Source organism: Nannochloropsis gaditana (assembly GCF_000240725.1).
Source record: "Nannochloropsis gaditana CCMP526 unplaced genomic scaffold scaffold815, whole genome shotgun sequence".
NCBI classification, from domain to species: Eukaryota; class Eustigmatophyceae; order Eustigmatales; family Monodopsidaceae; genus Microchloropsis; species Microchloropsis gaditana.
The window spans coordinates 1-12335 of NW_005803138.1; the positions used below are offsets into that span (position 1 = coordinate 1).

General features: G+C 54.0%; 5 protein-coding genes across 5 annotated transcripts; 3 read left to right on the forward strand and 2 right to left on the reverse strand.

The window, feature by feature from the left end:
• Nucleotides 1–1677: 1677 nt before the first annotated feature.
• Nucleotides 1678–3027, forward strand: DLAT (pyruvate dehydrogenase E2 component (dihydrolipoamide acetyltransferase); the record flags this gene model as incomplete). Its single annotated transcript, XM_005853588.1, has 1 exon — nt 1678–3027. The coding sequence occupies one exon, from the start codon at nt 1678–1680 to the stop codon at nt 3025–3027; it is 1350 nt and encodes a 449-aa protein (XP_005853650.1).
• Nucleotides 3028–4759: 1732 nt separating this feature from the next.
• Nucleotides 4760–6168, forward strand: ATPEF1G (F-type H+-transporting ATPase subunit gamma). The gene is made up of 2 exons (XM_005853587.1): nt 4760–4831; nt 5004–6168. The coding sequence occupies exon 2, from the start codon at nt 5004–5006 to the stop codon at nt 5859–5861; it is 858 nt and encodes a 285-aa protein (XP_005853649.1). The 5' UTR covers nt 4760–4831; the 3' UTR covers nt 5862–6168.
• An 18-nt stretch (nt 6169–6186) lies between these two features.
• On the reverse strand, nt 6187–7542 carry NGA_0037602 (centrin 3). Its single transcript, XM_005853589.1, has 3 exons — nt 7351–7542; nt 6775–7061; nt 6187–6651 (listed from the first exon to the last, which is right to left on the reverse strand). Exons 1-3 carry the CDS (start codon nt 7507–7509, stop codon nt 6585–6587), a joined length of 513 nt encoding a protein of 170 aa, XP_005853651.1. The 5' UTR covers nt 7510–7542; the 3' UTR covers nt 6187–6584.
• Nucleotides 7543–8198: 656 nt separating this feature from the next.
• NGA_0039002 (uncharacterized protein) lies at nt 8199–8746 on the forward strand (the record flags this gene model as incomplete). The annotated part of the gene is made up of 2 exons (XM_005853591.1): nt 8199–8327; nt 8737–8746. Coding segments are annotated over exons 1-2 (111 nt in total), but the record flags the coding sequence as incomplete, so codon positions are not given.
• A 309-nt stretch (nt 8747–9055) lies between these two features.
• NGA_0037902 (uncharacterized protein) lies at nt 9056–10810 on the reverse strand (the record flags this gene model as incomplete). Its single annotated transcript, XM_005853590.1, has 3 exons — nt 9056–9445; nt 9660–9861; nt 9998–10810. A coding segment is annotated over one exon (813 nt), but the record flags the coding sequence as incomplete, so codon positions are not given.
• Nucleotides 10811–12335: the final 1525 nt, after the last annotated feature.

The following is a 12335-nucleotide window of genomic DNA, read 5'->3' on the forward strand; positions in this document are numbered from 1 at the left end:
GGGGGGGGGCACTCGGCGATCAGGACTCGCGCTCCGACTCCGGACCCCGCGCCTCTTCCAGCTCCGAGTCCCGCGACGCGCCCCTTGCCGCTCGTCTTCCTCGTCCGACGACGCGGTCGCATCGCTGCTGGCCCGCCTCCGGTGCCCGCCCTCGGCCGCGCCCTCCTCCGCGTCCTCCCGGTCGTACCGGGCAAAGGGATCCTCCTCCTCCTGTACCTCAGACGACGCCTTCAGGTCTTGCTCCATGCCATCTCCCGTGCTGTACCCATGCCCGACGGCATCGGTGCCCTCTTCGTACAAAATGTCCCACTCCTGGCTTTCGTGCGAACCGCGGTGCCCACCCCGGTCTACCCCCTCGTCGGTATCCCCTCCACCGGCTTCCTCGTATTCATCACTCCGTTCTCCCTCGCCATCACTGCCTCGATCCCAATTACCGCCCTTTTCATATATCCCTTGCGCATTCTGTTGCTCCGGCTCGGACGAGAGCTCACGATAGCTCCCGGTCCGCAAGGCTTGAAAGAGATGATCGACGAAGGGGACTGTGGACTGACCTAAATATAAACCCAATTCCCGCAGGCATTCTGCCCGCACCTCCGCTTCCTCCTTGTCTGCCGCATCCAGAAGCTGCAAGACGAATTTACTGAGAATAGCGGGACTCGTTTCGCTCAAGGGCCGAAGTTGTTGCTGCAACCATGCGTGCAACTTCTTCCTCGCCTCCCCTAGCGGCACGATCATGACCGCTGCTATACCCCTCCTCTGGCCCCTGAAGCTCCTAGATCCGCATCCGGGAGTCCTATTATTATTATTTTTGGTCCTGTATTTTACGTATTCCAATGAAGAGTGTGAGATCGTGTGGGTGCAAGAAATAGCTGACCGAAGGCCTCTTCCCCTGCATCCCCACCATTGGGATGTCGCAGTACTCCATTGGAAAGTTGACGCGAGATGACCAACCGGACATAATCGAAGAGCAAGGCATGACATGAAGTCAGTATGCAACTTCTCGTTCCCACATAACCCGCGACGAAAGAGCTTATGCTGTCATGCTTTTGTAGTGGCGGGCGCATGGCGAGCCTGGCTGTGGCTAGAGACGAACCCGTCTAGCGATGTTATCTCCTCCCCCTCAAGCCATCTTTTTATACATTCAATTTGGCTGATTCTGTCTGATTCGCAACCATGTCACGATTCTGACGGGAAGAGATGGACGGCGGGCCATATGTGTTGGATTATCATGCGACTTCCGGCCTTTGCAGGCCTTTCCTAGTCTACTTGTCTCTCGCGTTTGGCAAGGCGATGATGATCTTCGTTTAATGCCGGTACACACCCTCATTACACCACTCCTCGGCAACAGGCATCCCTCTGAACATGACTTGGCTGGGCAAGAGTCGCCGGGTCGTTCACTTGTGCCTCTTCCCCAATGGATTGCGCGCCGGTACTGGGAAGTCGAGAAGCTCTTTGGGTCGGCTCCTGGAGCACGGACCGCTTCCGGCCTCACCAGTATTCCCGCACGGTAGAAGAAGCATTAGCTGCGGCAAAAGAAGCAGCAGGATTTCAACGTTCCCTCAGGTATCGAGACTAGCCTGTTTCCAACCAGGAGCAGCCCCGCTGTCCTCTCCGCAGCGTTTGTTCAGCTCCTTGCCGCCGCACCAAGTGGTAGGCCTCCCCGCACTCTCTCCCACCATGGAACACGGAACCATCGCCTCATGGACGAAGAAGGAAGGAGACAGTTTCGGCCCTGGTGATGTGATATGTGAGATAGAGACGGACAAGGCCGTGGTCTCCTTTGATGCTCAGGATGAGGGCATTCTTGCCAAGATTCTTGTCCAGCCAAGTGCCGGAGAAGTCCGTGTCGGGCAACCTATCATGGTCACAGTCGAGGACGCCGCCAATGTGGCCGCCTTTGCCAATTTTTCCCCCGACGCGGCAGAACCGGCGCCCCCCAAGGCAGCCGCCCCTTCCCCCGCCGCCTCCACGCCTGCCCCTTCGACGCCGTCTCCGCCGCCCTCCCCCCCTTCCTCCCCTCCGACCTCGGCCGCCGCCGGCGTCTCCCTGCTGGGTTATCCTGGCCGCGTATTCGCCAGTCCGCTGGCCAAGACCCTCGCGGGACAGCTCGGTCACGACCTACGTGCGATCCCTGGCACGGGACCCAACGGGCGGGTTTTGGCAGCGGACGTGCGCGAATACGTCCCGCCCGTCGTCGCGGAGAGGCCCACTGAAACGATTCCGGCCGAAGCAGTTCGGGCCAGCGCGCCTGCACACGCCTCCACCGTGGAGAAGGTGGCCGGTGCCCCCATACACGGCGCGGGGTTCACGGACTACCGGGTGTCGGAGGCGGGGCGGGGAGTGGCGGCGCGCCTGACGGTGGCCAAGCAGACCGTCCCACATTACTACCTGACTGTGGACCTGGAGCTGGACAAGCTCCTGTCCTTGCGAGAGACGCTGAACAAGGAGCTGGGCGAGAAGGAGATGGGCCTGTCCGTGAACGACTTTCTCTTGAAGGCGGCGGCCTTGGCGAGCAAGAAAGTCCCGGAGGCCAACGCGTCCTGGCACGGCGACTTCGTCAGGCAATACCACGCCGTAGACGTGAACTTGGTTCTGGGTGTCGGAGATGGGCTGCTCGCTCCCGTCATCCGCAATGTGGACAGCAAGGGCTTGCGGGCCTTGTCAGCCGAAGTGGCTGGGCTTGTAGGCGGCGCAGAGAGGGGCGAGCTGTCAGAGGAGGCGCTCCAGACTGGCACCTTTACCTTGATCAATGTGGGTATGTACGGTGTGAAGGCCGTCGCGCCGATCGTCAGCTTGCCCCAGGCCTGTGTCTTGGGCGTGGGGGCAATCGAAAACCGGGTGGTGCCAGCCGCCGCGCCTCTGAAGGGGGAAGCAGCGGGGGAGGGGGAGGGAGAGGTCTACCGTGTCGTGCCCGGGGTCACAGTGACGTTGAGCTGTGACCACCGGGTGATTGATGGTGCTGTAGGTGCGCAGTGGCTGAGTGCCTTCAAAAGCCTGGTGGAGGAGCCCATGACTCTTTTGTTGTAGCACAGGGAAGGCGTTGTAGGCTTCGGGAAAGGTAAAAAGGCATTTGAGGTGTGAGGACGCGGATCAAGTTTTGTTCAGGGACATAGGGACGGTATACACCCGTCGAAGCAATTGGAAAGGACCACGTTGACGTCGCACAAAAAGAAAATTCTGGAACAGGGTCAAAGCTATGTGCGACAATGTTTGCGCGGGGCTTGCTTGATCTGTCAACACGCGTCTGGGATTTGGCTGGAAGCCTCACGTGGATGGTGTGTGCTGTGAACTTGTTCTTCATCTTTACCTCTCCGGGAGAGTTAATGGATTCTTCCTTCTCAGTCGCCTGGAGGCCGTGGGTCATATGCACATATCACAGAGCGGGAAATATTTCAGCTTGCACGTTTCTACCCACAAGCAGCACAATTCCACGACGCGTCTCACCTCGAGTTCGCATGTTACGTGCTTATATGTTCAGTCTGTTTGTTGACACCCTGCGGTACTCAGATCGAACTTCGAATTCCTCTTGCTTCGCACCTCTGCCACACTAGGCTCCCCATAAATTCCTCCGGCCCCCTTCTGGCGCACCTCCCATTCCCGAGAAAGCCTTAAGAACACCTGAAGCAGCACTTAGTGGAGATGCATCTCCCCACGTGTTACGTGAGGCAACCGACCCGTTCTTATACGCATTCCATCCGCCTTCCCGCAAAACCGCCCCCAGACACACGAGCAAGACGAGAAAGCAAGGTACAAAGACGCCGTCGGACTGAGACATGCCCACCACCACTGCTGAGATTCCCAAGGCCATCAGTAATATTATCGATCCTTGCCCCCCGCCTTGAAGTAAGACGACAGTAAGAAGTGCGGTCAAGACTTTGCTTGTGCGCGGGGAGGGCGTTAGTTCAAGGATCGCTATCAGGACCGGTTGCAGCAAACCCTCAACCAGCCACAGTACCACTAGTGCCAGCAAGCCGTTAAGTACCACGGACCACAGGAGCATTTGGAACCCCTCACTTAAATACGAGCGACCCTCTAAACGGGGACTAAATCCGTCATCCGGTAGCGAGTCTGCAGTGCGAAAGAAATATGTTGGACGACGACGTTGCGCAGCATTAGTGTCGGCCGATCCGCTGACGGTAGAGAGAGTAGTGCTTGTGGTGGCAGTTGTTGTTGTTGCAGTGCTGTTGTCTGCGGAGAGACTCACTCTGGAGTCCATGTGACTTGGTGGAATCGAGCCTGGTAGGAGTATACGAGTCTAGGGGGAAAAGGTTCCGAAAAAAAAGGATCAGCAATCAGGAACACAATTCTAAGCTTCCATGCTCCGGGTGAAAATTCCCCAAAACACTGAAAGCAACAAAAACACACCCACAAAGGACTCCTGAGCATTCATGTGCAGGCTCCACGGGACGCAGTATATGGCCCGCGGCCGACGGGCTTGTATCAGCCCCCTGTCAGGCTGCTATTGCTCATGCTACCACTCGGAAGCAAAAGACAGTTTCTAGCCAAGCCAACGCGCGAGTCGCGTTATTGCTTGTCCATCATCAACGTCCACCGTCCTTCCCGCTTGACGCCCTGGCGTGCGCGGTAGTTGTCGTGTGCATGTCTTGCAAGTCTGGGGATCAACGGCTTCGGAAATTTTCAGGGGGTACGGTCGCTCTGGTCAGCACCCTGCCGCCCCCGTCTTGCCCCGTGCTTAATCCTCCCTCTCCACGTTCACCATTCCCACCGACGCAACCACACTGATCCCTCAACAACCATCACAGGAGACGAAGATGTCTGCTAGTCTGGGCTATCAAGCCGCGCGAAGGCTCATCCTGGGCGGAGCCACCAGGTACGACTTAACTCGAGCGGATAGGAAAGTCCCCTCATTGAGAGATGCGGGGCTGCGCATGTGCGCTTGCGGGGTCACTTCTTGAACTATCCATTCCTTATTCTTCCTGCCATTTAAATGTCGTCTGACTCATCGTCGCCCTCTCTGGCCGGTGGCTTTTCCCAACTCCAGGATGGTCGCACGCGGGATGGCGTCAGAGAAGGAAATTGCGGCACGCATGAAGTCGACTGCAGGCATCAACAAGATCACCAAGACAATGAAGATGGTGGCAGCTTCCAAGATGCGCGGCGATGAGGACCGTCTCAAGGCAGGGCGCCCATTCCAGAAATGGGTGGATGGCTTCACCCCACCCCCGGTTTTGCTGGAGGACTTTGCCAAAAGCCTGGACAAGCTCCCGCAGAGCAACCTCCTCGTGATCATCACCACGGACCGAGGCCTCTGCGGCGGCGTCAACTCGTCCCTGGCCCGTGTCATGAAGCATATGGTTCCGGCCTTGGACAAGGAGAAGAAGGACGTGCAGCTTTTCATCGTGGGGGACAAAGGACGCGCCACCATGGGGCGTCCGCTGGGTGAATTTATCACACAAATCAATTCCGACTCCGGGACCCCGTACAATTTCTCCTTGGCCGCAGCCCTTGCGCAAGACGTGACGCAGATCAAGGCGGACGCGGTTCACGTGGTTTTCAACCGGTTCCGCTCGGCCATCGCCTACGAAGCCACGGTGAAGACGCTCTACCCCCCTGCGGCCTTGACTGGCGAGCCCTACGTGGAGTACGAATTCGAGCCCGACACCAAGACGGAGGTGCTGGACGATATGTACGAGATGGCGATTGCCACTACCATGTTCACCTCCATGCTGGAAAGTGCGGCGGCCGAGCAGTCTTCCCGAATGAATGCGATGGAGAACGCGTCGAAGAACGGAGAGGACTTGATCAAGGAGCTTTCCATCCAATACAATCGAGCCCGGCAGTCTCGGATCACTACCGAGCTTGTGGAGATCATCTCGGGGGCTTCGGCTTTGGAGGGCTAGGGAGAAGATTGGCGGAGAGGAGAGGTTTGAAACTGTCTAGTAAAGAGGGAGGAGGAAGGAGGGAGGCCTTGGAAGACTTGTCCCGGCCTTGGTTCGATTAAAGGGAGGAGTTAGTAGCTGCAGTATCTTAGGGACCGTCTCTTGCATACAGGATAGGTGGCACAAAGAGGATAGAGGTGCCTTGTGGGGTAGCCAAGGGCGGGTGGGGCGTTTGTCGGGGGAAAAATGACCGTCCACGTGGTTGGCACCGGCGAAGCGCAAAGCTATCTTGCGAAAACGAAAAAAGAAACAACGGACAACCAATCCACTCAGCGCGAGAGATCCAGGCGTATGTATGGGGTCGAATGAGGCGGTTATTGTTTCGGAGCCCCTGTGCTGTTCAGTCTCCTGACCGACACTATTGACTACCGAAACGTGTTATTGCACCCCGAATCCGTTCAGCGCTGGACCAGCGTGCTCTAATAATATACTTTGAAATGAGAAGGTCTCGGCCCGGCGCCCGGACACTCACCGCTCCTCTCTTCTTTACAACCAAACCCAAACCTCTCCCACCCAGCTTTCTTTCGGCACCCTAGGAAAAGATAAATTCTGCCTCCCCGCCATGTATATATAGTCCAGCGAATACTGACAAACGTCGAGGCTTTCACCTTGGCATCGAAGCGTACTTTTGCCATCCACCTGCATAATCCGTGTGGAAGGACTCTCGCCTCCACACCTCGCAGCTTAGAATGTCCCACTCCCTTTCATGATCTGCAAGAATTCCTCTTCGTTGATGCAGCCATCCCCGTCCCTGCACATGTTTGCATGGATCAAGGCGGTTGCGTCCGACAGTAGATCAAGGCGGTTGCGTCAGACAGTGGACTTCACCTTCGTGCCCCTCATACCCTTGGCCTTCCCCCTGGGACATACATACCTGTCGAATTCGGCAACCATGGCTGCCAGCTCATCTTCCGACATCTTCTCCCCCAATTGTTTGGACACCCTCCTCAGGTCTTGCACGCTGATAACGTCCTTGTCGCCGGCAAAGAGCAGGAAGGCCTTTTTCATCTCCTCGAGCGGATCGCGGCGCGAGGCCATGTCGGTCATGACTTCCAGATAGGTATCAAACGATACCATGCCATGGTTCGTCGGGTCGATCTCTCGGACCAGGGCCACTACCTCCCGTTTGGGAATGTTGAAGCCCAGAGCCCGCATGAGTACCTGGGAGGGATGTCGACAGATATAGAGCAGGCGTCGGTGGTGCGACAAAGGACGGATCGGGAATGTCTTGTTCAAACCCAAAAAATAAGTATAACCCCGAGCCTTACACTAAATGGGATCTTCATTATCGTAATCATTAGCATTTCAGTCACGCTAGTATAAGTCAGTTCCAAATATTCCAAGACCTACACAGGAATTTTGAAGTCAAGAGGGTGGCGCCTCGAAACAGAGTAGAACAACAAGAATATATTGACACACTTAGACATTGGAATGTACCCGAGAACCGTACCTTGAGCTCATGTAGATCAATTGCTCCTTTACCATCCGTGTCGAATAGTTGAAAACTGGTCGTGAATTCTTCTTTCTGCTCCAGCGTCAATTGATACCGGCCCTTGCTCTTGGTTGATGGCATTTGCAGATTACCAAGAGAATGGGTCAACATGCTCATCGTCCTCCCCACAAACGCCCAGCTCGTCGACTGACATGGGATCGAAAGTGAAGTTTGAGTGAAGCAGTGAGAAGACAGGTAAGACCGCGACAGAGTACGTGTCAACCCAAAAAACGACGTCGACGAGCCTTCCCTGTCGATCTTCCGCGTGCAATGCATTCGTTGCCATAAACGTGTGATGATTTTGTTAATTCCCCGTCAGTTCAACATACAAAGTGAGGCAAAAGGCACAGTGTTTCTTGCTGTGCGAGGGTTGCATCGCGCTCGGGAATGCAGAATGCTTCCGAGAGCGATACCCCGTGGAAAGTTAACCAAAAACCCCACAGCCCGCACAACGTACTCACGCACAAGCGTGCCATGCATTCGTACGTTGTGCGACCGTCGCAGAAGCACCACCAAATATTTTCCGAGAATTTGCGAACTTCAATGGTCATGAATATTAATTGCCCGATGATTTCTCCTCGCATCCAATATTCATTTGGCGTCCTCGAACTCGCGAGCCGACGGGCGAGGGAAAGTGGAAATTACGTAAACAAGGAAGAGGATTAAGCGATGGAGAAACGCGCTGCCCGTCCAATGCTCCAATGTGACAAGCGGGCCTTGGCAAAGCTTGCGGGGCTCGTAAGAAGAAATCGTGCCACCGCACGCAGACGTGTGTTGAGTGTTACTATCCTGTCAAACTCACAGCACAATCCGTCCAAACCTCTGTTGGTCAGAATGGCTTTCTTACGACAGGGCGCGCATTTTTTCACGGCCACCACCAGGAGAACAAGGTGGTGTTCAGGGTTAGGCAAAAGCCTGCAGACACAGTGCTTCAGGTATGCAGGGGCAAATTGGAGGCCAAAAATTAGGCTTGTCCAGTGACGGGCCGAGGACATTTCGTAACTGGTGTCGATGTGCCAAAAAGCTGCACGAATCATGTTTCACTCGTAGAAACCTGTGACTTCGTGCGATAACGTGGAGGCTTGGTACCTGTTTATCGCCCAGGGTGTATTGTTTTGTCAAATTTTCTCTCTCAGGTGTCATAATACCGAGGAAAGTGTGGCACCATGGATACTCTTTGTCATTTTGGGAATATTTCTATATCTTCATGGACACATGTCATAGACTCAGTCTCCATGTACTCTCACATCCATAGTTCCAGCTTGAACCGTCTACCAGTGCCGAATCAGCCCAGTTCTCTTTCGTACGGCCCGCTCTCGGCAATCTTATACCGATTGTTCCCAGGTCCCCGTCTAATACCTTCAGACAGTTGGGTGGAGGAGTTCGATTGCCTGAATCGCAATGCTAGGAGAGGAAAGAAGGCAAACCATGGGAAGAGGCCTGTGAGTTCCGTGCGAAGAAAGCGGAAAACCCGCACCTTCGGGCGGAAAAGCGGGTAGTTGGATGGGAGCAGGCCAGGCACACAGTAATGACTAGAACAAGGATTCAAAATGATCAACATCAACTGCCGCGGAAAATAGTCAGGTTGGCTATGTCTTAATTTTTTTTATTTATGTTGAGCACCCAACCACCGATCTGTTAATCTGAGTAAATAAAGGTATGACAACGCTACGTCTTGTATGTACATAGCTTTCCCATGTGTTCCCTTGCCGCTCTAAGCGAAGACTCCTTCAATGATTGGAAGGAGAATCAAATCTTTGCGACTTCCAGCACCCTGCGTGGCGCGTATGCCTCCGGTAGTCTTTAATCATTAAAATGACCCACTGGCATTCGTACCTCCACCTTCTTCTCTCTTTCCCGAAATGCACACCGCGGCGTCCCACCTTGGGTGACAGTCGTCACTCCTTGGTCCCATTCTACCGCGCCGTTTCACACAGGCCGTCAGTCTGCGTCTAAGAACGGGCGATCCAGCAAGATTATTGTCATTCTCGCCAATTCATTCTCAAGTGGGGCACTCAAAGCCTTTTTTCTTGCAGTACGCTTTGAAGTCTGCCTGTTAGAAGGAGTGTATTCGTCCATGGGAGGGTGACCAATCAATTTGTGAGATGAGTTATCGCGGTTTGTGCAGGGCCTCCGATAAGACATGGAATGGATAGCATGGGCATGGAAAATGTGCCTCTGCGAGTAGCAATTAGCTTTAAGTAAGTCTTACTGGCTGACTGGAGCACATCAATATCTGGCGTGGCCTCCGTGGACACAGCATTTACCTCGGTGAGTCTGTACCCCCAGTGCTGTAGCGTCTGCCGGATGACAGGCGAGACATTCACGTCGTCGAAGCGTTTCCCCTTCCTGACGATCTGATTCATTAGGTTCGTGCGAAAACGCCCTGTTGGTCCCATTACTTGGTTAAAACGACCGATTTGCCGGGCGTCGTCTTCCGAGCGCCGGCCAAGGAAAAAGCGGCAGTACCTAAGCGAATGCAGGGGGAAAGGCCAGGTGACTCTCACGACAAGTCCCACTCACACAGTCTTATCTCCCCTTAAGTTTATCAAAGAGAGGTAGCTTTGTGGCGGGATGACAAATGCTGGGAGCAACAGGCCCTGCCTTACCATTGAAAGGCGCCGTACGGATCGACGGGTGTAATCCACCCGCTGCTCTCCCACATCTCCAGAGAGCCACCGCATTTGACCCCGTACGTGTTGATGTCGGGCCGGTAGGTTTTGGACGTAATCATGCGCTTCATGTCCAAGCCTTCAAACCAGTCGCTGGGGAACTCCTTGTGGGCGTCCGAGTAGTCCTCTCCCGTCACTGAGCTGTGTATGGGACGAAAATACCCTCCACCAAAACTTCCCGCACGCAACACTTCTTTCGGCGTGAGATTCGGCAGAAATTCCGGGTGGTCCTTAAAGTGGAGCACGCCTTTTGAGTCTCGCGAAGGTTCCTGTTGACGTTCTGAGAACACTTTTGGAGTGTCACGGCGAGGTTTCTTGTTCTTGGTAGTCTCCGATGCTCCTGCTTCTTCTTGCACGACGACGTGTTCCTCGTTATAATCCACTGGATCTCGTTTTCGAGATGACTTCCTCTGATTTTTCGATGACGAGTCTGTCGATTCCTTGGCGGGCTTGGGGTCTTGAATCGACTTGGCGACAGCTTCAGCACCTTTCTTCGATGAGGACGATGACGATGATTTGCTGGACGGCATTATTGTCCAACCACCACGTGCGCTTGCTGGATATTTACCCTTTGTGCCTGCCAAAGCGGGATTATGAAGCAAAAAAGATGAGGGCGCAAATGCTGACGTCTGCAACCCGCCTCTTGCGGACAGGGAGTAAAAGGTTGCCGAGGTGACCGGGGGAAAGGATGACAAGCGTCTCCACAAGAGGACAGCTGTAGAAAAAAAAGACACAGAAATGGTCCTGTGCGTGACGGGGATATGATGCGTCTTTTTTTGTGAATAGCACGAGATCTGAAAATTCCTTCGACTCATCTCTACAGGCGCTTGGCGGCGTTCTCGGCTAGTCATGTGCGACGGAGAAGGCACTGCCAGGCAGGGTGCTCACTGGGGAGGTTAAACTGATAAAGTTGTTGCTTTGTTTACGGTTTTCTTGGCCTTTACTGATGAGAATTAAATAAATTATATGAAAATCATATGCTTATTGTAGGCTACCAGGTGGTTTAAGAGCTATTTCAACTAGACCAGTATTGCACTATTGAGAAGGGTTCCACTAAATTCTCGAGCACGGAGAGAATGACAAGCTGAATTTTACGCGTAGCAACGTGAGATTTCAAGTTCTTAGGAAACATACTACGAGAAAGGGCTATTTTTGACATTAGTGAAAGGACGAAAATCACTCAGAATTTTGGACTAGAAAATTTATTTCCAGGTGTTCTTTTGATGCTCATTTCCATGTTCTACATGCGCATCGCATGGTCACCACGGGTAATGATGACAGGAGTAAGAAACTGTGATGCTGAATTGTTAGAGCAAGTACACATCATCTGAGGGTATCGACATCTACACTGCGGATGCCAGTCCACGTTCCGAATGGAAACGCGTGGCTTCCCCCACCACCCCAACCGAAGGCACTTATTTTAACAGAGAATGGAGCATATATGGTGACTTACAAAAGCAGAGACCTGGCGTAATTTGTTTGCTTATTCTTTATTGTTGGACTATTCGGGCCTCCAGGAAAGTCATGTCTCCTTTCCCCGTACCCACACAACCGACTTCATCGATATCCCGACATCACGTCGGAGTTAGGATTGTGACTCTCCTCCGCTGTAGACATGTGGTCACGCTTTTAACCGGTACGCATTATTTGGTATTACCTTCTCCTTTAACATCCCATATTCATTAGGAGCGCGACATAGCTCTAAGAAGCGTCGCCCTCACCTTTTCGACACAGGTCGATGCATGGCTGCTCTTTGCCTGCTCTTCCCTCCTCCCTCTCCACTTCGAGCCGCCCGCCCCCTGTTCGCCCCCCTTCCATAAGTTTCTTCGCCATCATGCCAGGTCTTTAATGAGCACACCCTTCTCGCACCCTATATCCCATTTCACAGCGGACTCCACGCCACTAGGACCAGAGGAAGACAAGAGGCCACCCCGGTCAGAGACACACCGGTGTACTAGACCCATCGTACCCGCCAGAGCATTTGGAGCCCAGCAATTCCCGCCATTTTGGTTCCTCACTTATCCTGGGATCTACACAACACTCCTTACTATTACTGCATGCGCAGGCTTTAACATCTTCCTCCCACCCCGCCTTACGCAGATGGCCGCAGCCCTCTGCTAAAATCGCGATTTCCTACACAAAGAGGACCTCCCCCTGCCATCCCCTCCCCTCTAGCCTTCCCCTATAGGGTCGGAAACATGCTCTTGTCATCAATATTCAGCCTGGCAACATACAAAGTGAGGCAAAAGGCACAGTGTTTCTTGCTGTGCG